Here is a 25,301-nt window from a genome sequence, read left to right as displayed (position 1 = left end):
GAACGTTACTGACAGGGCGCTAGTGTCTTAAGAAAGATGTTAGGGAACCTTTCCTTGCCAAATTGACGTGTTCTCTGCTATATGATAGCTTTCCAAGCCCGAATGGCACCTGTCTTACACAACCATGGGGCTGAAAAAGTGATGACTCTGGACAATAAATTGGAATATTAAGAGCAGAAATGAGAGGCGGGGAGAGCAGCGGAAGAATACCAAGCTTGAGATGTCGAAATTGAATTCCTCTTTGATTCCACAGTATGGAAGTCTATAGGGAATGCAGAAACCCAAGGGTTCAGATACATATGGGGCAAACGCTGTGATAGACAGGGCACAATGAAGCCACCAGTGAGTGGAGAAAGAGACAGAGACCTTTAGATTGGATTATAAACAGCTCCTTTTGACAAGGGTTCCTCTGAATGGTCACCACATGCTATGCTCTCAAACAAACAAACAAACAAACAACAAAACCATGGTGATGAAACGATCTTTCAGCTATCCTCAAGTCTGAACCTTTATCTTGTGCACAATTCTCTTAAAAGGACACATTACAGGTTAGGAACAGAAGAGCATTTATGACAAGGCTTTTAAGCTTGGGAACTGGCAACCACAGATTTTTTTTTTTAATTTTCGGGGTATCAGCCAGAAGCGGAATCCTGTGTGCCAGATAGTTTAAACTCCTACATGCAGTATAAGCTCAAAGCGGAAACAACCGAGCCATTAAAATTTAAAACGTTATGAAGGCCAATAGATGTCTCCAACTAGATCTGTGTGCTTAAGAATCCAAGATGACTTTTGTAGTCATAAAATATAACAAAGAATGCATTAGAAAAGCCATAACTGTTTGGGGACTTGTTTTTAATAGGGGGTTCACAACATCTCTCAAGGGCCTCTCTTTAAATACAATTTGCTGAAGTGTGAAATTTGCTGGATCCAGCTCCGCCCAGGAGTGAACGCCCCCAAGTGCTGGAAGAACCTCATTAGAGCAACATCTCACCTAGAAATATTCCCCCTGGCCCCGTCACTAAGAAACACATGAAGCCCGGTTCTGATGTGCTGTGGAAGTTATTTAGAATGGGATCTGACATGGAGGAGGAAGAGAAAAAAAAAAAAAAAAAAAAACACTGTATGCCAAGAGAAGCTCCGGTTCACATGTGCTTTGAAAAATTAGCCCTTATATTCCAAGGTCTTCTCCTCCAAGTGACTGACACATCTTTATACTCTACAAAGACGCCCTAACTGCTCTGTCTCAGGCTCTCACTTGCGTCTGTTGACGTCTCTGCAGTGGAATCAAATGAAAGCTGTAAACACCATTTACGGCTTTTAGGCTCTCTATCCTTCCTTCCTGCTCACATGGAGACATGCTTCTATCTAGCTCCCACTGGGCAGGGTTCTCTCCTGGTTGCTCTCCTAGTTTGGGGTGAAAACTGAAGACACAAGGACCCACCACCTTCTACAGTGATAACCCTGCCTCCACTTTAAGTGAGAAAGAATGAGTTGATGGGAGCCCCTGAAAAGCCAGCACTAGGATCCAATCTCCTAGGAACCCTACAGGGTCAGGGCAGGTGCAATGGGCTTCAAGAGTCATGGACTCTTGGAACCAGCAATCCTTGGCTTAGTAAGGGCAGGGAATGGCTGAGCAAGCTTTTGGCTCCTAACTTTATTTGAAAGACTGGCTTGTTTCTATGCCCTTAGCATTGGTAAGGAAACATGGATAAAGCTGGAGCTACGTTTCGATCTACCTTAACTTATTAAGCCCCCAAATACACAATGAGTCGCCCTCCCCAACCCAAAAGGAGCTGGTTCTGCAGATTTACTGTTTGCGGTGTGGTATCTAGACAAACACAAAATCTGCAGGGCGCCACTGTGAGCCGTGCCTTTTCAGTGTGTGTTCTAATGGACGGATCTTCCCCAAGTGTGCTGCACACTGAGAGCCTGCTGGTCACAGATCCTCTTTTAGCTCTCAAGGGAGAAGCTGGCACTGCCTCTAAAATACTGTGTGCATATGCCACAGACTGGCAGCTCCTAGGAAAACTTCTTCTTCAAAACATCGGTTCTGCAGCTTTCATCCGAAAGGTGTTTTTGAAAAGTGTACCTCAAACTGCCCAAGAAACATGTCTATCTATGGCATCTACCGGTTGGGAGTTGCAGAGTAAAAACAGCTGGCACACTACAGCACAACCATTTCATGGCACTGCATCTTTCTCCGTACTATGTTTTAGACATTATATTTTAGTAAGTGGACCCTATGCTTTATTATAACACAACACAAAAGATGGCTCAGGTACAGAACTGCAGACCAGTGTTTATATAGTAGCCATTTTGAGGGCTGTTTAGCCAGATTCTCACAGCTCTCTTAACACTGACCTCATATTGTAATGAGCTCCGCAGAAATGAAGATGTTCTAAAGACCACCCCCCAACACACACACACACACACACACACACACACACACACACACAGAGAGAGAGAGAGAGAGAGAGTGGAGAGAGAGAGAAAGAGAGAGAAGAGAGAGACGAGGAGATGGAGAGAGAGAGAGAGAGAGAGAGAGAGAGAGAATTTCCTGGTGGGAGAAGAACAGGTGCCAGCCAGAGTGAGAACTGGAAAAAGACTTCACACAGATCTAACAACTTTGCAGACCACCTTACAGGATGCAACTGAAGCCCAGACAATGAAGGGTCAGCAGTGGGTGGGCCCACACCTTGACTGGGCTGGCTTAGATGTGCATACTAACCCACTATTTAAACTTCACTCTCACCCTTCAGGACCTTGAGGACAGACTTGGGAATTTACTGGAACTCTTTGTCTCTCTTCCCAAAGGGGCCACAATGAATACATTTCATCAGAGCCAGGTGGACACCATAGAAAAGCTAATCTAATGAAAGCATTCCAACACTAAGGCTTTGCTTCTCTGAACAAATTACAAACCTAAAGCAGTATTTCCTGATGCACCTGAAGACGATGTGCGAGGTCTTCCTGACTCTATCTTTGGAAGACCCAGACAAGGATTTCAATTAGTGCCTTCAGACTTCAGATCTCTCAAAGCGGGATTAGTTCTGCAACAGGACTTTTAGGTTTTCATGGTATTTAAGGCAAAACAAAAATCATTTAGAGACATCAGCAAGGCATTAATTAATGGGAGCTTCGATAAAGAACCCCTGGATCAGCCTGGCGGTGGTGGCGCACACCTTTAATCCCAGCACTTGGGAGGCAGAGGTAGGCGGATCTCTGTGAGTTCGAGGCCAACCTGGTTTACAAAGCGAGTCCAGGACAGCCAAGGCTACATAGAGAAACCCTCTTTCGGGGAAAAAAAAAAAAAAAAAAAAAAAAAAAAAGACTCCCTGGATTTTTTTCCTGGTGTTCTATTGCAGACTGGACTCTGGTCTCCTTTGGCTACTCTGAGGAGGTAGGGATTCATTTCGCTGGCTGGAAGGACATCCAGAGAGTGTAGACACCCACCTAAAAACCCATGCAAGCCCTGCTCTCTTCAATTCTCACCTTAGACAGGCATTTATTTTATGGATGTCTTGATGGTTTCTCCAGAGTGTACAAGTTGGCAGTGGAGCTCAGTGTAACAAGCATAACACTGAGAAATGAGAAAGAGAGCCGAATTAGACTGCCAAGAGCATGCAAGAGAGTGGATTTCCCGTCTTACAGATGCACATGTGTGTATATTTATGTAGGAGCAAAGCAAACGGAGTTAAGAAAAACAGTGTTCTCTGGCTTAGGCATATAAATAAAAACCAACGTCCATTTTCTGAGAATGAAATATTTACCTCTCTAAACAATGAGAACTTTCACTTATACACAATAATTAGCACTAGGCGCTGTAGACATACCATTTGTCTAAGCTGCTCAGTCAACCTTGAAGTGGGTAATTTAGTAGATTCCTTTGGAAGGCTTTTCATTTTTTTCTCCTCACCAGGCCTTATGGAAACAACTATGAATACGAATCTAGGAATCCTGGCTCCCCAAACAAAAAGCTAATATTTTATAGAATTGCTTATATATTTGATTTTAGAATTATAATGAATTAACAAGTAGGGTTATTAGTAGTGAAAGTAACAAAATTCTATAGAAATAAAAATATTTTTTGGTATTAAGTTTAAATCCAGAGATTGTTTCTTTAAAAAAACAACAACAACAACAACAAAAACCCACAGCATACTATATGTTTTCCAAATTCACATTTTATAAGGACGATGAACTAAACCAGGCGTCAGTGGCTGGAGCACAGCTGTTAATGAGAAAACCACAGCCTGGCTCCTCTGAAGACCACTGTGTGCTTGGTCAAGCTTATAATTATCCTAGCAAACAAAGGTCTCTCAAGCAGCCCCAACTTTTGCACTCCTACCATTATGCACCAAAGAGGAAGGATGCCCAGACCCCATTTCTGCAGTCTCAGAGGGATTTCTTTACAGGCGGAGTTCAGTGGGAAATCGCACTAGTTCTACCACATGTTTTCCCTTCCAATTTTGTAGGGCTAAGAAAAAATAGTACGATTTCCTGGCGATCAAAGCAGACGGCAGTCATCTCATGGAGAGGACAGCATGAGCAATCAGAGCATGTGATCATCTAAGACCCAAAGTGGTAAGGGTGTAGACTTTACAGAGACCCAGGAACCCTCACTGGCTCAGAGAGCAAAGGCATTTACTGAGCAAGACTGATGGCTGGGGTCAATCCGTAGAACCCATATAACGGTGGAAGGAAAAGCCAACTCCAAAGTTACCATGGCGTATGTGCCCACACATACATGTCAGACACACACACACACACACACACACACACAAATGAAATTTTAAAAAAATAATTGTAAAACCTGAAGAGAACAAACGTTTAAATGGAAGGCATGTTTAAATGTGAGCATCAATGGGGAAAGCTTTGTGGTCCAAGGAAGCAAAGGCATGTTTGAAATCGTAATTGCTTTGGTTAATTTTAACACAATCAAAACATCTTACAAATGAAGTGTCTTGCCAAATACAAACCGTCTCATATGGATTAACTGGAGTGCTAAGCCACCACATCCTTCCCCCGAAGCACCATTTCCCACAAGTGGCACAGCCATTTCCACATCCTAACCTCCGCTCTGACTATTCCCCCTTTCTTGATTTAGTATTCCAGAGCAGAAACCAGCTTAAAAAATAAATGTAAAGCCAGAGAGTTAATTATGTTTACACTGCTGGCCATTCACTCGGCCATAACTACCCAGCCATGCTTCTTGAGCCGGAAGCCCTCCCACACAACATGTGAACAAATGACTGGTCTTGTGTTCCAATAAAACTTTATTCATATACACCAATATCTGAACTCCACATGTCCAAGTGCCATAAGCTACCACTCATCTTTTGATTATGTTTAACCCTTTAGAAATAGGAAAGCCATTCTTAATGGGTTGTTTGAGAACAGGGGATGTAGGATGCTGAATCAACCAACATTTGTGCCTTCCAAATACCAGCCATGTGTTGTTTTCTCTCCCTTTGAAAGCTTAAAGAAAAGCCTTGGTCCTGAGCCCACTTCATCTGAGCATTGTATTCCGCCATAATTCTTGGAATGTGCCTTCTGCTTCTTCTTTGATCTCACATCCTCCTTCTGGCCAACTCCAGTTTGGCCTCCGTCTCTCTCTCACACCTTACCGCTGGCCAGATTCCTGGTGAGCTATGACCCTGCCTTTCAACACCTTTCATATAAAGCCAAGTTCTCCTCTTCCTTTTTTTGCCTTCAGCATACTACTGCAAGGCTCTGCTTATCTGACAATTGTATTCTCTTTAACCTTGTCGGAACGTGGCATAGGAAAGCTATGAATTTTCATATGGGCCCTAAACTCAGGTTTTTGTTTTCTCGATTTGGTTTTGTATGTTTTCGAGCCCCCCACTTCCACCCCTTAATCATATAAATCCATCTAAGCTTCAGATCCCACCCCCCCCACCCCCCACCCCCGCTCCTTTATGCCTGTGGTATATCACCTCTCTAAATTGTCCCAAGATTTTTTTTCTTCCTTCTCCCACCATTTCCCTGAAGCTTTCTTCAGCTATCTAGAAGGCAGGTAGCAATTATACCCAGTGGGGATGAGAATTCCCACTGTTCTCCATTATCCCTCTCAAATAACATAATATGTCTAATTAAAAGATGGCAGAGCAGGAGAGAATGGGGACTTACCAGTTGAGTAATAACAGACAGTGTAGTGTGCCTCTTGTACTTAATTATTTACTTTTCTCTTCTCTTTATTTTGAGTTTATTGGGTGTATTACTACTAGACAGAATTAACCCATTTGTTTTTACTGTAAATAAAAGTTAAGTCAACAAGCATATTGAATAACTACTACTATAGCTGGTCCAATGGCGCTATGACAAAGTGCCATCATGTCGCTTGTCGGTAGCATAGCATTCTTCTTGCAGTTTCCTTAACTGGGCAGCTCTGAAGAACAATGCTAGTGGAACAAGCACTGCTGGTTTATCTAATGGTAAAGCAACTGAGTGAGGTCTTCACAGAGGCTCCTGAAAGCTCAGACAACTGCCTGAGAACAGCAATGACTAAATTATGTTCTCAGCCTACAGCAATTCAACCCAGGAAACAGGAGCCTGCTTTATGCACTACTACAAGCAGACAGGAGAACGTCTCTTGGCTATGGGACCCTTAGGAGATGTGCATCACTGTAAAGTCACACCAGTGTGGCGAAGTTGTAATGATAATTATACCGAGACCCTATAGAATTGCTTCCCACCTTGGAATTGCTTGCTGTTAAGGTCCCACTTGGAATGTTATCCTCAAGAGTCCAGACCTATTAATTCCAAGGTCATATTGGCTTTTGACTGTATATCTGAATGCATAGGATCCCATAGGAAAGGCAGTGATTGGCCAGGTTTAGATAATCACAGAGTCTATACAGACTACTTGAATGCTACAAATGGTTGTCATTGTAACACTATTGCTGCCAGAGGGAGGTGGCCAGCTCTTTTCCAAGAAAATACAAAGCCAATATGTATATTGGGGCTTGGGACACGGTTCAACAGGTTAGAGTGCTCACAGCTCCCTCAAGATGGAAGCTGCTTCCTGACCTCGACACATGTACCATCATGCGCACGCCCACCTACCCGTATATCCTCTCTCACGCACACACCAACACAATACATACTCTTTGAAAGAAAATGGATGCCACTGCCTGTGGATGCAAGTTGCGGTTTGTAGAGAAACCTAAGAGTAGGTGTCAGGTTAATAATGATTTAAGACAAACAAGTACTTTCCCCTCTCGGAATGATCTAGTACCTGAGCTGACAAACCAAGCCCGAGGAGGTTGGGGAACGCAAAGGAAAAAAAAAACAACTCAGCAATATTAATGCTGCCAGCCCCCACAGCAATTTAAGGAAAACTACCCGTTCCTTAGCCAGAAAGCCTTGCTTCATTTACATACACAGCATTTCTCTCTCCTAGGAACAACACACCCTGTTTATATCCATTTGCCTGAGATGGTCCGCCTAAGTCTAAGTAAACTCAAAGAAAGCCTTCAAGAAAACAAAATCACCCAGCAGTTTGCATATCCATTTCGCATAAACACCAAGGAAATTTCCAAAACAAAAGTCAGGATAGTCACCACAGGATGGAAGATAGAGGAAGCCAAGCCTCAGTGTACTCCTTTTGCCTGTCATGAAGGACAGGAAGTCTGGGAGGAACTTCCCCCTTCAAGCTTTAATGTGATGACACTTTAGGTAGTTCCACAACCCTCGCACCCCACATCCTTCATCACTCCTGCTGTGGAGGTGGGGGAGGGGGGAATTGCAGTAGTTGACACCTCTGTAAGCATTTGGTGAAAACAGGGAATCCAGCATGTGTTCAACGCCAACCACTCTGTACACATTCAGAATGCTCACTCTTCAGCCTCAGTACCAGCTTCCTTCCTGCGGGACCCTTGCCATCAGTCTACTGGGTAACTATCTGTGTCACTCCACTAAGCCCTTTTGGTTAGTTACAAAGTTGGCATCCATCAATCACCTTATCAATAGGCAAGTGTCAGGTACCCTGATTTCCTTTGTCTTCTGTGTTTTTGCTTGGGAGTAGGAGGGTGGTAGGGGGGTGAGGGGGTGCGGGAACAGAGGCCTGTTCCTAAATCTGGGTTCAAATGGTTTACACATTCTTGTGAGAACACGGCCCATTCACACTGACTTCCATCAAAAATTTTCTAAGTCCAAACCTTACACTCCTTTCTCTCACAATGGAAGACAGGCCAAGCTGACTCAGGAATACTACTGACTTCCCAATAACTGGAGGAAAGTCCACTGTCTACACTAAGATTTTTCTCCTTGTTATCTAGTACTTGGTTTGTGTATTAAAAACAAACAAACAAACAAACAAACACCATGTTACTCATGAGAGAAAAACAAAACACAACAAAGCCCATGAAAACACAGCAAAGGGGGAGAATTGTCATGAGGTCTCTGGGTGCTAAATGCTCTAACCACCATTAATTCTATGTATTCCTTATAGAGTAAGTCATTGTTGTCTATAGAGGTCCTTAAGGAGTCTAATTTAATGGAATGATGGAACCAAATGCAATTAGAATATAATTGCGCATATGTAAATATGCTTAGGGGAGCTTCCATAGAGCTGATGACTGCTACACTCACTCAGGAATTCAGCCTCCATTATTAATTTTTACTACTATGAAGAAGGGGTTTGTTAAGTAAAGACAAACTACCCAATGATTTTGAATCAGTGAACTTCAAAGCATGTGGCGGGACACTGAGGCGGCCCAGCACACATATGTAGTTCTCTGCTGAGCAAAAACACTTTGCGGCTGGCCTCATAGGAGGTCTCTTTATTGAAAGATTTATTTTTAATTTTGAACAGCTTCCCAGCATCCACCTCCATGAAAATTAAAATAAAGAGGTGGAATTTTGTCCTACAAAACAAACCTCCCTGCAGGCTTGCTCGACGTGACAAGGGGGGAAAGACACCTCATTGTTCCAGAGGAATTACCAGTCCGGTTTTCCACTAGATCTGCAATAATTACAACAACATTTTTCATAAAAGTTTTGACTCTTTGCTCCATTCCTAATAAAGTTCTTGCACGTGTTACTCATGGAGAAGATTTTCTACATGTCTTCCCTTCGCTCTTTGGACCTTTGGCATAGTAGGTGTCGGTTGATGTAATCTTTTGGCTTGAGTCCTTCTAAGTATAAGAATCACGGGAGTCTCTTCCTAAAAAGCCTATGGAGGGTAAGTCTATCTTCAGCCCATCTCCCAAGGGCTGCCCTCTACCAGGGAATGACTTCAGATTTGACCCCCCGCACAGACGTAGCCTTAAAAGGTGTGGTCCTAGTTTTAAATTGGTTAGGAATACAATGCTTTTCTTTGAGTGATTATAACTGAAAAGGTGTAAGAAAAGATGAAGACTGAAGATGAAGCTCAGTGGAAGGGCAGTTGTCCAGCACTGTGGACGATGGGGAAAGACAGAATTTACAAATCCTGACTGGTCAGCAGGCAGTAGTGCTCTCCTTTAGTCCCAGCAATCAGGAGGCAGAGGCAGGTGGAGCTCTGTGAGTTTGAGGCCAGCCTGGTCTATAGAGTTAGTTCCAGGACAGCTGGAGCTACAGAGAAACCCTGTCTTGAAAAGCCAAAAAGAAAAAAAATACTGATTATTCATAACCAGACCGCTCTGCATGTGTTGGCCACTTCTTAATCACAGACATCAATGATTGGTCCAAGGAGTTTGTGATACGTCCATTGAGTTTAGCACATGTCCACACACAGACACATACACACACACACACTGCAGCAAAACAAACGTTGCCGGTGATTACTCTTGCTTGTGATACTACATTTTAGAAAAATGAGACGTCAAATGCTGGATGATGTAAAAGTACAAAACTAAAAGGCAAAAAGCTAGGGGCTGGGACCATAGCTCAGTCAGTAACATGCATGCCAGGATGGGGAAGGGTGTTGGAGGAGGGAAGCAAAGGTTGGTGGTAGAACAATCATAAGTACCAGAGTTCGAATCCCAGCAATCAGTTGATAAGCCACATACCCAGCATACACTTTTAATATCCCCAGAATGAGGCAAAGACCAAAGGATTACTGATCTTTCCTGGCTTCCTAGAAAACACAAGCCCCAGGTTTAGGGAGAGACCCTGCCTCAAAGAAAATGATGACGAGACAGACACCAGGTTCTTTCAGCCTCTTAGTGCTTTGGTACTCATAGGCTCTCAAATCTGCATGCATGCACGTACCTACACACACACATCAACAGCTAAGTCTTAAAAGACAAAAAGAAGAAAATCAAATATGAAATGCGACCAAGTGACTCAGTTCACTACTGTCCGACCTGTCTGATGTCAGAAAGGCAGCTGCTGTGTGAAGCTATCTGCTAAACTGGTAACTGTCCTCATCCAAACCTTCTGCATTCTAACACCGCTTCTAGGTTTACAATGGGTTCTATAACTCATGATTATTATCAGCACGTATGGCTTCCTCCACAGTAAACACTCAGTTATAGTAAATAGGCGTTGGACCAGGTGAAGTGGCCCATGCCTTTAACCCCAGACTCAAGAGGCAGAGGCAGGAAGATCATTGTGAGCCTGGTTTACAACGTGAGTCCAGGACAGCCAAGGCTAAACAGAGAAACCCTGTCTTGAAAAACAAAACAAAACAAACAAACAAACAAAAAAAGAAGGAAAAAGGTAAATAAACATTGCTTCCTACCTGCTTGGTTGGTTGTCACTGTGACAGACACTGACTGGTCCGGGCTAGGGTTATATTTAGACACTCCATTCACTGCCCAGATCTCAAACGTGTAGTTGGTGTGTGCTAGGAGGTCAGTGATGGAGACTCTGGTCGTCCTGAGGCCATTCTGCTGCGGTGTGTAGTGGACTCCACTCCCACAGGGCCGACACTTGCTGGGGTCACCGGCTCCACATTTCTTGCAGACCACATTGTAAGAGATGTCCTGACGACCACCTGTGTTCTGAGGACTGCTCCATTCCAAGTTCACAGACGTCTCGTTGACATTTGAAATCAAGTTGAGGGGAGCAGATGGTGGGCCTGGGGAAAGAAAAACAGATCGTCACACCAAAAACTGAGATCCTGTTGGACCCCTTCAGAGTTTGTATTATTCTCTCTGCTGCTCTTAGGAGAGAAGGGGGCGGCCCATTTGGCAAAGCAAGCAAAAGGCAAAGAAAGCTAACAAAAAGGATCCTTTAAAAGAACAATACAATAGAAGTTGTGGGTGTCTTGTGTCATTCTTCTTCCAGTGAAAATAAACATGCCACTTAGAGACGTGAAACCACTCTACAGCAGCGAGCCTGAAGCCCAGGCCTGCTTTCTGTCCCCAGCAAAGCAGCATATGTTATCTCGTATCCATCTTACCTGCTGAGAGTTGCCTCTACCAATGGGATTCTAGCTCCCAAGGCTGTGGGGGACCCGAAAACTAACACTTAAAGAGACTGCTTTTGAAGACATGCTGTGATGGCTCAGTAGAACACATTACCAATAGCAAATTAAATGGCCAGAGCTCTAAAGATATGGGTCTGTGGCCCCAGATGCAGATGAGAGTTAAAACACTGGTGGGTAATTAGCACGAACTGGTTTAACATGATTGCGAAGACGTCAGTCAAAGGTACACACGGCTGCTGAGACACCTCAGAGCTAGGCCTGGCTGCCCATGCCTACCGGGTACCTCCTCTCGCTCCTGCACCAGGCTATGGAAAAGCACATTCATATCTACAAAAACATCAAAATGTTTCTGAAATGTGAGCAATGATGGCTACTATCATGATCTATAGACGCTTGGTTATGCAAAGCATCATAGGTACTGAAAAACAATAAAAGATGAGAGTATGGACCAGTTAGTCAAGAGGACATCCCTAATTGCTGTCAGACAGAGACTGGAATTGAGGGAGGAAGGAGGGGCTTTCTTGATCTACCTCAGCTTCAAAAGTTTAAAAGATGCCTTGAATCATTAAAAAGAAGCAAACAAAGTGAAGAGCCAAAAAATGGATTTTTTTTTTTTTAAACACATCTGTACTGAGAATTTTGGTTCCTTTAAAATCCCAATTATGCTAAGAGGCTGCTTCACAACAGATCATTATGATTTGCCTAGTGCACTGGCAAGGGCGTGATTTTGCCAGCTGAGGCTCGTTGACGTTTGGAATTCTGGGAACTTTGCAGAAGGGATAAATGCCAGAGCACAAAGAGGAAGGCTTCCAAAGAGGAAGGCTGATGCTTCTCTCCTGATGCTTCTGGTTCTTGTTTAACCAAAAATTGGAGATATTGCAGGGCGTGCTGGTGCACATCTTTACTTTAATCCCAGCACTCGGGAGGCAGAGGCAGGCAGATCGCTGTGAGTACGAGGCCAGCCTGGTCTACAAAGTGAGTCTAGGACAGCCAAGGCTACACAGAGAAACCATGTCTCAAAGAACCCCAACCCCCCCCCCCAAATCCTGATTGGAGTCGCCCCAAGGAACTCAATGACCCTAAACCAGCCGGAAGTAGTCTAAAGAGGGCTATGCTCTTTTCTTCTCTAATGTTCTTTCTCAACCACCTAATGTTGAGGGATTGGAAAGGACTGGGGAGGAAAAGGGTATAAGAACACAAATAAAATAGCTAAAACAAACAAACAAAGACACAGAAATACACACACACACACACACACACACACACACACACACACACGTTTGGGAGATGACCACTTTGAAAGTAATTTTACACTTGCCTCTGGAAGGGAAGTTAACTGTATGAAATTGATTCTCCCTTAGCCACAGTGGAATGCTGTATCCGGTGCGAAGCAGTAATGGAGACAGAAGTGAAGCAGGTAGCTTGTGGCTGTACAGTCACATTCAGTACTCATTCCTTGGCTGGTGGTGATGAATGGGGGCAATGGATTTGGTGGACACATTCTGTGTGGGAAATCTCCCCTTCTGCTCTCTCCTACAGCTAAATTAAAGATGCTATTTTAAAAAGGTAAGCAACTTCTCCCTGTCTCCCCTTGAGACTAATTATCTTCAATCTTCTTAGGTCTAAGACCTATCCTCCTAATCTTCAAATTTTAAGGAAAACAAAAATTAACAAAATTATTCCAAAATTTGTGTTAACACTAAGCCTTCTTCATAAAACCCCCAGAAAGAAAATACATTTTCTTTTATTTAGATTTTAAGACTGGATTTATGGTGTTGAATACAGTAGGTAGGATAGAGTAAGAATGGATAAATGGTTTTAGAATATGCACATGGAGTTACCAAAAATATCAGACTCCAAGAGCCAAATATGGTGTTAAGTACTAAATTTGAAGATGAGGGGACTGAGATGGGGAAGGCAGACAGGCAAAGGTGAAAGTGCATAATATAGTCACAGAACTTTACTGATGCCCCAAAGTATTGTGTCCTAGTCTTGGGCTGTTTCTGCTCCACCAGGCACAAGCGTCACTTTAAGTAGGGGTGTGTGTACATTTTCTACTCTTCAAACCCTGTGACTTGTGATGGCCACCACGGTGAAAGCCATCGCTGGCCTGCAGCTGAAGCTGTCCACAGTCTGGTTTATAAAATGGGTCAGCCACTGGTTCTTTTTTTTTTTTTTTTTTTTTCAGTGACTTTCAGGGCTAAACAAGAGTGACTCTGAAATCCATTAACTGCCTCGCCAAGGCTCCCAGTCTACTTTCACATGGGAAAATGTGACACAATGAACCAAGTGCTGCAGAGGCAAAAAGTCAGTCATTAGTATGTAGGACGGGGCACGCAGTGTCTAAACAGAGGAGAAATGGAGCAGAAAACTAAATGGTCACAGGATCCAGAGATGTACCACTGCCATGTGGAAAGAAATACAGAGATGTAACAGCATTTGAGGATGGGAGGGGGCATGTTGATAGGAAAACTAGCGATGGTCTCAGACAGCCTTCTTGGTTCTTAAAAGAGGGCTTTCAGATAAACGGTTAAAGACCACAAACAAAGTTCAAGGTCAGTGAGTGTTGCCTCCAGGTTTACGGAATAGCACTGCTTGTGTGTCCTATTTTGGTGCCTAGGAACATGATGGGAACATAGTAGCAGCCGTGTACAAATTGGACAATTACCGTTGTGTGATAAAGGGGGAAATGAAACATGGAAATCCCTCCCCTGTATGATTAGCACGCTGGCCTACAAAGACCCAGAAAAGCACGCGTGCTTTACAAGCTAGAATCATAATGGTGCCTGTGTTTCGTCTGTGGGACTGTGCTTTCTTTTTATAACTCCTGCCAATTAAAAGATGACAAATGTGGAATGAGTGTGTTTCTCATTTTTAGTGAAGAGCCACTGCTTCCTCAGAAAAGAAAAATGAAGTTCTCTTCTCAAGACAATGGTGGGGGGGGGGGGGCGGAATGGACTTGAAGACTCACAGCCAAAGCCAATCTAGGTCTACAACTCTTTGCAAGGATGTCTAAAGGAAAGCAGGCTTGCTGAGAAACATGAAACAGCCAATAAACAAAAAACATGCAAAAGAAAACCTCTGATCACACCTATTTTCTCTTCCTGTGTCTAACTAAGCCAAGTGTAGTGGCACACGCCTTTAATTCTAGCACTTGGGGAGGCAGAGGCAAGCAGGTCACTGTGAGTTTAAGGTTAGCCTGGTCCAGGACAGCCAAGACTACACAGAGAAACCCTATCAAAACAAAACAAACAAACAAACAGAAATTAAAATTAAGTCTTGTACCTAAGTACCTAGTAATGATCAAGTCTCTAACGGTGATTGCCTTCCGGGCCAGAGGGGCCCATCTGCAGGTAAAGTTTCCAGTTCTGAGTGCAGTGAGGCTCTCTATCCACACATGGTCTACTTCCAGGGATCCAACCACCAGCTCAAAGTATTCAGTAAAGAAAGTTGCCAGGCGGTGGTGGCACAAGCTTTTAATCCTAGCACTTGGGAGGCAGAGGCAGGCAGATCACTGTGAGTTCGAGGCCAGCCTGGTGGACAAAGTGAGTCCAGGACAGTCAAGGCTACACAGAGAAACTCTGTCTCGAAAAAGCAAAAAAGAAATGTTCTCCAGATCTCTGTGAGTTCAAGGCCAGTCTGACCTACAAAGGAAGCCAAAGCTGCAGGGAAACCCTGGCTCAAAAAAACTGTATGTCCAGTATCAATGGTTACTGCCCAGGGCTTGTTTACTTAACACATGTATATCACGGGTCTCATTTCCTCACCCGGCAGGAGAGGAGGGAGAAAACAAAATGAAACAGAACGTTTCAGCTCATTTTAATGCCTTTGTGATAGAGGAAATAGGCGAAGGGCATCTAAATACAAAGTATATGTGCATTGGATATATAGGCAAGCAGGCACCCTGCTCTGTCCTGTTCCTATAATGGACTATAGGGGAGTGACTAGGCACCCTACCTGGGAGCTTAAAAATGGGGCCTGTCAGTTAAAGCTTTGTCAACTCAGAATCGAAGGGCTCCAGTCTCTCTGGTGCTTTGTTCTCGAGCGATGATGTATCCTGAAGTTAGCTAAAAAGCTCTCTGGATTCTAGTATTTCAAAAGGAAGCCTCGTATTTGCCTTTAATAGAACTTTAATAGAACTCCCTTCCCCCATTTAATTTTATTTTTATCACCAAATTAAGCCATTTTTAAATATGAAATAATCAGATGCTGAGAAGCTGGGTAAGGGAAGACACTCCCTGGCTGCATTTTGAATGGCACTTGTAAATCTCCCCATGGCGTTCACATATAATAAGCTTAGCATTCTCTGTCTCTGCAGCCCAAGGATGGGGTTGGCGTGTGAAACTCTTTTAAAGTTTTCACGTTTTGAATGCCCTTCTTGTTTTTAATATGATTTAGTGGCACAGATAATAACTACACTACCAGAAACAAAAGGCAAATGCAATAACCTTTAATTTATGAATAGAACGAGGTCAGCATTCTTTCTTTGTAAGAACTTTTTTTTTTTATTACATAACCACACTGTAAATATTTTAGTCTTTATGGGCCATATGCTCTTGGCAACAAGCACTCAGCAGCCACAGCAAGTATCTCCACCATTGGGCATGGCTGTCCCCAGGAAAACTTGGCAAAAGTAGATAGCCGTTAAAATTGGCCATAGCTTGTCAATCATTTCTAGAGGGTTCGTGAGTGGTTCTCAACCTTCCTTCCCAATGCTGTGACCCTTTCATACTCTTCCTTGTGTTGTGGTGACTGTCAAACCCCCCCCCCCCAAAATTTTTTTTGTTGCTATTTCATAACTGTAACTTTTGCTACTGTTATGAATAATAATGTAAACATCTGTGTTTTCTGGTGGACTTAGGTAAACAAATGATTCTTCCTCCCAGAAGAGGGCCCCAGAAGGTACTACCCCACAGGCTTGTGTGCCTGCATATTTAGGGGGATGTGGGGAGGCTGTGAAACTTTTAAGGGGTAAAGAAGCCTTGCTAGATAAAAAGGAGTGCTAGAGCTCCGGCTTTAGAACTTGTATCCTGCCCTGTGTCTCCTGCTTCCTGGCAGTTGCAACTAACTATGTAACCAGCCACACTTGTTCTTGCTGCAATCGCCAACACCCACTCCTGTGACTTGCTACCATGATGGACTTGTATCCCCTTACCTCCGAGCCACGACACATTGCCCCTCCCTTCCATAAATTGTTTGTAGCATAGTAATACATGTGCCCTCATAATTATATACATTATATGCACATTAAATGCAGCATAAGTCAGTAGAGGAAACCCAGACTATGAAGCCATGAATAATGCGGATTTCTAAAATCTATGTTATACCTGATGTCATTGTCTGAGCAAGGAATGAAATACATGGACTATTACTTCTCAGTGCTCTAACAAAGATGGGCACTGCACATGGAGAAGTTAAATGAACATTCATTTCCTGTAGTGGTGTGAAATGCTTTCCACATCACCTAGCAAGTACTGGTGAAAGGTGTTACAATGGGTAATTATTGTTTTCTTGTGGAATGTCAACTTCCATTCAGTTGACAAGAGTTTGACAGTAAGAGGTCCCGAAGAAATTATAGCCAAATTATAGCAGATACAAAGGGTTATCACAGCACATCCCGCTTTATCATAAAATATCATATGTTATATCACAAAAGAGATTTTCTTCCTCCTTTACTAAACATGTGTTCTCCACTGGAAAAATGCAGCACGTACAATTGAGATGGCTCGGCAGATAAGAGTGGCCACTGCTGAAGCAGAGAACGTGAGCTTAGCTTTCAGCACATATGTGAGGTGGTTCACAGGTGCTTGGATCTCCACTTCATTGCCCTGCCCCGTTCTGGTCTCCTCTGGCACTACACTCACATGCACACATCCCACACATGCACAGATACACACATGATTGAAAACCACTAGCTAACCATTTATCTGGTCATACTGTGTACAATAGGAGGCAGAACCATGATGTGAACTTATTCCATAGGAAGCCAAAGCCAGGATAACAATACTCCGTACACACCACCCAACCCATATGAACTGGAAGTGGACTTAATTCTTAAAAGAAGAGCTCAATGCTTTATCAATATGATGATTCCATCTGGACATGGGTTTAACAGACATAGACATATGGTGTAAAGTCCCATGAAAACCTGAAAATTCAATATCTTGTAACAACTGGAATCAAAGTGCTAACAGACCCTGAGGCCCTCAACACATAACCTATTTATTTCCTTCCTGTGAGAATATTAGTTTCCATTCTTATTTCTTGTGTGTGTTCATGTATGTGGATTGAATGTACATATCTGTGCATGTGGAAGCCAGAGTACACTGAGAGCCCTTGCAGAGTCTCCTACTGTCCACTTTGATTTTTACACAAGATCTCTTATTTTGCTTGGATCTAGACAACTAAGTAGGTTAAGCTGACTAGCTGCAGCTACAAGAGCATGCTCCTGCATTGGATTAAAAACAAAATGGGAGGCTGGGTGTGGTGGCACACGCCTTTAATCCCAGCACTAGGGGAGGCAGAGGCTGGCGGATCACTGTGAGTTCAAGGCCAGCCTGGTCTACAAAGTGAGTCCAGGACAGAGCCAAGGCTACACAGAGAAACCCTGTCTTGAAAAAAACAAAACAAAACAAACAAACAAATTAAAATGGGTTTTGGGAACTGAACTCATGTCCTCATCCATACTGACAAGTACTTTACCCACTAAGCTTTGTCCCCGGCCCACGGCTTACTGTTTATACTCCCATTACACCCTGAACTCTAATGGTATTTAGTGGCCTAGTAACTAACTGCTGCTTTATCCGGATAATGCAACATCCTTATCAGAGCCATCTTTGCCATAGCCTGTGTGCGTGTGTGCATGTGTGTGTGTGTGTGTGTGTGTGTGTGTGTGTGTGTGTGAGAGAGAGAGAGAGAGAGAGAGAGAGAGAGAGAGAGAGAGAGAGAGAGAGAGAGAGAGAGTATGAAGGGGGGCTGACAGAGGAAAAAAAACAAAATAAAGGGCAGTCTTTTATTAAAATTTTAGAAAAAAATTTTTTTAGTCTATAACCAAGACAAGGAGTGTTACTTGACAGAGAAGTCATAGTATCAGAGCTCCTGTGGCACCATGGCATCCAGACCCATTATAGATTTTTAATACTTAACTGATTTTTAATCACCATCTTAAAAATCCAATGCCTGAGCCATGAAATTAATTCTGGAAGTAGCAAGGAACATCCCCAGGAGCCTGGGCAGAGTCATAACTCCTAACATGATCAATCTCTTTAAGCGCAACTGTCACCCGATAAAATGCCAAGGCAACTGGTTACAAGACATTATCTTCTGAGGAAGAGGCACCTTGGGGCTCCAGTTCCATTTCATAAGGCTTCTTGGAGCACGCACAACTTTTGGACTGTCACTAATACTTCAGTGTCTTAGCTGGGAAGCCCTCCAACCCTTCAGATAAGCTTTTGTTCTTAATCTCTCTCTGGTTGAAAGACAGGTTGTAAGGCAGAGTAAACAGTTGGGGGTGTATAAGTTTGGACTCCAAAATGAAGCCCCCACTCCCCTGACAGCTGTGTACGTTGCCACCACTAATTGCTTTCTCTTGACCCTGACGGCAGGGTGAGTTTACATAAAGACTGCTGTCCAGGGATACCACTTTTGAGATTTATGAACGGTGCAGAACCTTTTATCACAGCAGTTTATGTGTTTTAACAACGAGGAGTGCCAAGGCAGAGCTGTCCATGATTTCAAAACTGAACCACTTGGACACATCCATCACTTGTTGCTGTCACGAAGAATTCTTAGCTTCTCATAGAGGGCAGCGTGCTGCAATTCCGCCAGTGTCTATTCTTTCTCTTATTTCTATGTTGCCATTCTCCTCTCCAGGGATCTTTGCCTTTTTCTTTCTTGGTTGATGGGATGTTTTGTTGCTCTACCTGAGATGGCTAGAGTAGAGCTGAAATAAGTGCTTTCTAGATTCTCAGGTGCATGTGAGCACTCGAAAATAGATACAGGGCCAAGGAAAGTGGAGCTGACGTTTCATCCAGGAATTAGCGGAGCCGTGCACCAGAATGTGTTTCCTACAATGCTGTTTCATACCCTACTTATCTTCAATTTAATCCCTGAATAAAATATAAAGTAAATATCAGGGCAATCTGATAACTGAAGATTACTATGAACAGAAGCTAAGCGAGATGGAAGATGGCTTAGCTGGCGGGAGTGCTTGCTGTGTGCAAGTGTGGGGACCTCAGCACCCGCATTTTGCAAAAGCCAGACATGGTGACAGTATGCGTATGTAACACCAGTGCTACTGGAGAAATGAAAATAAGTGGATCCTGTGGGAGCTTGCTGATCAACCAGCCTAGCTGAAAAGGTGAGCTCTAGGTTTACTGAGACCTCGTAGAATAGAATAAATCTATGTTGACCTTTGCCTGCCCCTACACATACACACATTCATGCATCACATACACAGAGACACACACAAAGAAAGGAAAGAGAGAGAGGGAGGGAAGGAGGGAGGGAGGGAGGGAGGGAAGAAGGGAGAGAGAGAGGGAGGGGGGTAGCAAGGGGAAGGGAGGGGAGGGGACAGGAGAGGAGGGGAAGACTGGCTAAGCAACTCAACCAAAATTAGCACAGTAAGTTGGTTCTAGCTTTATCAGAAATTCAGACTCCAAAGTAAAGTGGTCCCCTCAGTACCTCAAAAGAGAAAGAAAAAAAAAAAAAAAAATGGATCTTGCCTATGAATTCTTTTTTGGAACAAACTGGAAAGTTCCTACGTCTCAGGACTCAGTCTGAGTTAAATTTCTCTAAGCCCATTACCCTTCAAGATGGCTAACTGTGCACTGCTTTGGGGACGGCACTCTGCTCTCTGGTGAGCTGTCCTCTCTGCCTGGCTCCTGCTTTCCATGCAACAGGGTACTTAGGAGTTTCTGATAAAGGCCTTTTTCCCCCGGTGCAGATCACAGGAGGGGACAACAGGAGCAGTTTTATCTCCACAATGGGACTCCACCCTCAGTGCCTACTCTGCTGGACCCTAGACAGCAGGTGGAGCAGGAGTACAGGCTAAAGGGAAAAAAAAAAAAAAAAAAAAAAAAAAAAAATCAAAGTGCTGATAGCAAGGAAGATACTCACTTCTCACCCCAGGGGAGCTCAGAAAAATGTATAATTGACCCTGTTTCAAAGAAGCACGCTGTGCATAACCACTGTATGGCTTCAGCAAGGACTGTCAGAGATGCCATCCAGAAATGATGGGGCTTGCTTGATGGCAAGCCACTCCTAATTATTCACACGGGTGGAAAAATTGCAATAACTTGGCTAAATGGCACTGGCGGAGCATCCAAGCCTTTCACATGAGCAAAGATCCGTGCTCCTCACCCCAATGCAGTTCCTCCTTGAATGTGCAATGCGTTGTTTATTCCTGTGCAATAAAAAGTAGGTCAGAGCAGAAGATTCAATGAGATGCTAACTGATCGCTATAGAAGGAATAGCATGATACTTTCAAACGCCTCAAATAACCATGTAAGCACACAGTCAGCCTGGTGTCCACCTAGGGCCTTCCATTTAGCCCTAGGTGTGGAGGGCCAGGGGTCAACCTCAAGTTTCGTGTCTTGTTTTGTAGGGTGAGCTAGGCTCCCTAATAAGGCCAGTGAAGAGCAGAGATGTGCTAGCATCCAACTGGAAGTGCTCTGCCAGTACCCCTAGCTTGCTTTTTTATCTATCTATCTATCTATCTATCTATCTATCTACCTATCTATCTATCTATCTATCTATCTATCTATCTATTTATTTATTTATTTTGGTTTTTTGAGATAGAGTCTCTCTGTGTAGCCTTGACTGTCCTGGACTCGCTTTGTAGACCAAGCTGGCCTTGAACTCACAACAATCCGCCTGCCTCTGCCTCTGCCTCCCAAGTGCTGGGATTAAAGGCATCCCCTGGCTTTTTAAAGATGGTTCTGGGGGTTGAACCTAGGTCCTCAAAGCTTGAGTGGCAAGGCCCCTAACCTACTGGGCCATCTCCCCAGTGTCTCTGCCTCAACTTCCTCAATCCCTAGCTGTCTTTCTGGAAGCATCCTACACTTGCTTTATATGTCCTCACAATGACAAAAGGCAGTTAGTTACTAAGAGAAGAAACAAGGATGTGGCTTACCCACAAGCTAATATTGGACCTTGCACTTTTGAGCAGGTGGCTTAGAAATGGGAACCGGATGACAGCTGTGTCTGGACCATCAAAATGAGATGGCTTTAACCACATTAGCTAGATTACCTCCTGAGCAGTGGGAGCCTACTTTGCGAACTAAAACCCAGCCTTGATGATGGGGAGTGGGTGATCCCAATCTGATTTTCACCTTATCAACAAATTATATTATCTCACTATGGATTAGCTGCTATATTTATTCCCCTGGAAATATTGGAATTCAAGAGTTTCTATTTTAAAAAGGGACTGATAGAACAGATGATAAAATAGTTAAAAAAAAAAAAAATCACCAAATGAACCTCCTAAAACTCCCATGAACACTTGCGGGATTTTGTTCTCATTCTTTTACCAAACTGGTCATGACCCATCTTCACTGATCTGTTCACACAGCCCTCCCAACCCCTGCCATTATAGTACTAGCTATTTGAAACTCCAGAGTAAAAAGAAAACAGAAACAAACAACAAACAACCAACAACAAAAAAGGCAAAAAAACAAAAACAAAAAACAAAAAAACAAAAAGACCCACCCACCTTTTTTGGAAGAGGAAGAAAAGATGTAGTACACTTGAAGATGCCTTTTATCTTATGGTTTAGACATCAAAGCCTTACTCTAAGCATACCTCTCAGGTCCCTATGCCACACTGTTAAGCATATATATCTCTGGGGTGGAGTAGGAATTGAATTGATTATCAAGGGCACCTTCAAGAGCTTGTTTGAAAATGAGTATGAAATTCCCCAAATTAGAGCACTTTGGAAAAAAAAAAAAAAGAAAAGAAAGAAAGAAAGGAAAAAAAGAGTTTCTTCTGACCTTGGGAGCTAGTAAGGGCGATGTTATTTTAATTTGCATTCAGACTCTAACAGCACAGCCACACAGCCCCGGTGGGAGCCGACGCTGCGTTTCAACTGAAGATTGCTCATCATTTCATTATGGCTCATTATGGTGATAACTGCCAGCAAGCATTAGAAGTGAGGGCTTTGAGTAATAGAACTGAAATGGTGATTTTAAAACAATACACTTTCTGGAGGAAATACAGCGGCACGCTAAATTCAATTAGAGGAGACGAATGCGAAGACAGCAGCAGTACCCTCCGTTGCTTGGAGCTTGGTCATCTCAACTTCCCAGTACCCTCCACCTAAAGATGGCGTTCTCAAATCAGGACTTTTCAGCCTAGATCTGTGTATACTTGTGCTAGCAGCCTTGAGCCTTTCCAGTGTAAGTTGTCTTTAAAGAGGTGGCGGTTTTCCTTTTGTAATATTAAAATCACTATGTGTCAATCAATCACTCAGGCTGCAGTTACTCAAGGCCGCTACCTTGATGCACAGAGGCCATTCAAGTTGGCTATACAAAGTCTAAATAAATCTGCAGAGCGCCCCTGATCTTGGACACTGGGAAGTTTCACCAAACAAGTGGCACAGAGCAGAAGAGCAATGTTGCATTTTTCAGTAGCAGACTATAGAAAGCTACTCTGTGAACAGGGATAAGCAAAATAGCGTTAGATTTTTTTGAGTGGGGTGGGGTGGGGTGGGGTGGGGTTAGGTATACAGAGCTAAGGACTGCCTTCACAGGGTAGGTTGCTCACATATTTTGAAACGTACCAGAATTTGCAATGGTAACCCTCCTCACTACAGTCGCTGAGCAGCAGCTAATTGCAAAGGTCATAAAGGACTTCCTGTTTTTGCACGGGGATCCTTCCCAACCTTGAAGAAAGCCAGACTGCATTCCAGAAGGGAAAGGGAAATTTGAGGGGAGAAGGGGCTGCATAACTTAGTTTTAGAAAAAAAAAAAAAAAAGGAAGGCATGGGGAGGGGCGCTAGTATCATGCTATGATCCCAGCACTTGGAAGGCAGAAAATCAAGAAAGAGGTGATGGTCACCCTCAGCCAATAGAGTTCGAGGCCAGCCTGGGCTACATGACATCCACCTCAAAAATAGTAAAAATAAATAAATAAATGACTGGATGAATCCCGTTGAAAAGGGGGCGGGGGCGGAAAGGCATGAACTCAAATTTCATCCTTGGGCTCACTGTATTCGTGAATCTCTGTCAACAGGCAACATCGCCAGAAAACCACAGGGCCTTTCCTTTCTCCTCTGATCAGGGCCTATGAGGGAATGTGGGAGAAGCATTTACATTTCTCCTCCCTGGCATCTCTCTGACATCATCCCTCTGAAAGAACCACAAAAGCCAAAATCAAAATCATGCGCGTAGTGAAGGGACTTGGTTACATGACCTCCAACTGGGTTCGGTTATGTTTCAGAAGGAGACAAATGAACTATTTGATTTCCATTAAGAGCAAATGTTCTGGGTCCTTGAAATATTCTTCTATGGTTTCCACTAAGCTGAAAGCTACAGGCATGAAAAAGAATCTATGGCCGGGTGTGGTGTCACATGCCTTTAATCTCAGCCCTTGGGAGGCTGAGGCAGGTGGATCAATGTGAGTTAGAGGCCAGCCTGGTCTACAAAGTGAATCCAGGACAGCCAAGGCTACACAGATAAACCCTGTCTCTAAAAAAAAAAAAAAGAATCTCTGAGCTCCTATCCTTCAGAGAACTTACGCCCTATAGAAGACTGGCTCACCTGGTCATGTGGTCACCAGAGACCCTGTCAGAAATGCAGAATCTCAGGCCTGGCCCCCTCCCTCACATCCTACTAACCCGTAAATGGCTTTTACGTGGCTTCTTCCACAGTGAAGTGTAGTGTAGGCACTGCTGCGGCTGGGGCTGGTAGCACCTGCCTGTGATTTAGAATGATCACAGGTGGGAGGGTGAAGAAAGTGGATCATGCATGAGTCTGAGGTTAGCCCACATATATTTAACAAGATCCCACCTTAACTAAAACTAAAAAGAATTGGATGTCTTGTTCAACAATAAAGCTTTTGCTTAGCATAGGCTTGTCTGGGGCTTAATCCCCAGAAAATTAATAATAATAATAATAATAACAACAACAACAAATACTAGGTCAATCTTTAGCACTAACCAGGTTTCCTTCTTTTAAACAGCTATTGGCTACTTTTTTTTTTTTTTTAAAGTACTCAGATTGAAATATCTCAATCTGCCTGAACCACATTCACTTACATTAGGCTAACCAGGGGTTCCCTCAAAAGTTCTCCAAAAACCAAAGTGTGGACTGTGTGAACTTTTAGGTGTCTCCTTCTAAATTAACTGGTGCGAATTGCATTCACCTGGTCTAATCGTTCCCCAAGTGAACAAAAACCTGATTTTACAAGCCAGTGGAGCACAGTCTCACTTTGGCCAGAAGAATGAGCCTTGGAGAGTGTGTTTTATTTCTTCATTAGTGTGCCGTCACAGTGAGCGATCGCTAAATGCAGGGCTGCATAAGAATGCTGGGGTTAAAGACAGCATAATGAACAAAGAAGGTGCCTGATTACCGTGGCTGTCAGCACAAGGGAATTGGGTTTGTCACCTGGCTTAACCAACTGGGAAGAACTGATTAGGGCCAGGAATCCGTTTGAAAGGATCCCACCCCCCTGGATGTTTATGTTCCCTCCCATCCCCGCATCTGGTCAAGAGACGTCGATAAAGCCTGGATGGAGAGGATTTGTCTGTGGGTTATGTGAACAACAGGTTCTTTTGAGAAACTCCCACTGTTTCCTCTCCTGAGCCATCTACTCAAGCGTGCCCTAGAATGGAACTCTTTGCAAAGTTAGAAACATCTATATTCCTGCTATCTATCTAGTAATGTGTACAACAGCCGTGTATGGCTTGTAAACTCTGGAAACATGGGGA

General features: G+C 43.5%; 1 protein-coding gene across 1 annotated transcript in view; it reads right to left on the bottom strand.

Annotated features, from left to right (window-relative positions):
• The window catches only part of Epha4 (EPH receptor A4), a 142,922-nt gene that overhangs the window by 44,712 nt on the left and 72,909 nt on the right, over window positions 1-25,301 (bottom strand). The window contains exon 5 of the mRNA XM_051154023.1: window positions 10,688-11,026. Coding sequence (XP_051009980.1) covers window positions 10,688-11,026 — 339 coding nt within the window. The remainder of the gene's footprint in view (window positions 1-10,687; window positions 11,027-25,301) is intronic.

This window comes from Acomys russatus, chromosome 12 (genome assembly GCF_903995435.1).
Source record: "Acomys russatus chromosome 12, mAcoRus1.1, whole genome shotgun sequence".
Taxonomy (NCBI): Eukaryota; Metazoa; Chordata; class Mammalia; order Rodentia; family Muridae; genus Acomys; species Acomys russatus.
The sequence above is the reverse complement of the archived record's forward strand: the minus strand, read 5'-3'. Positions and strand labels throughout refer to the sequence as shown.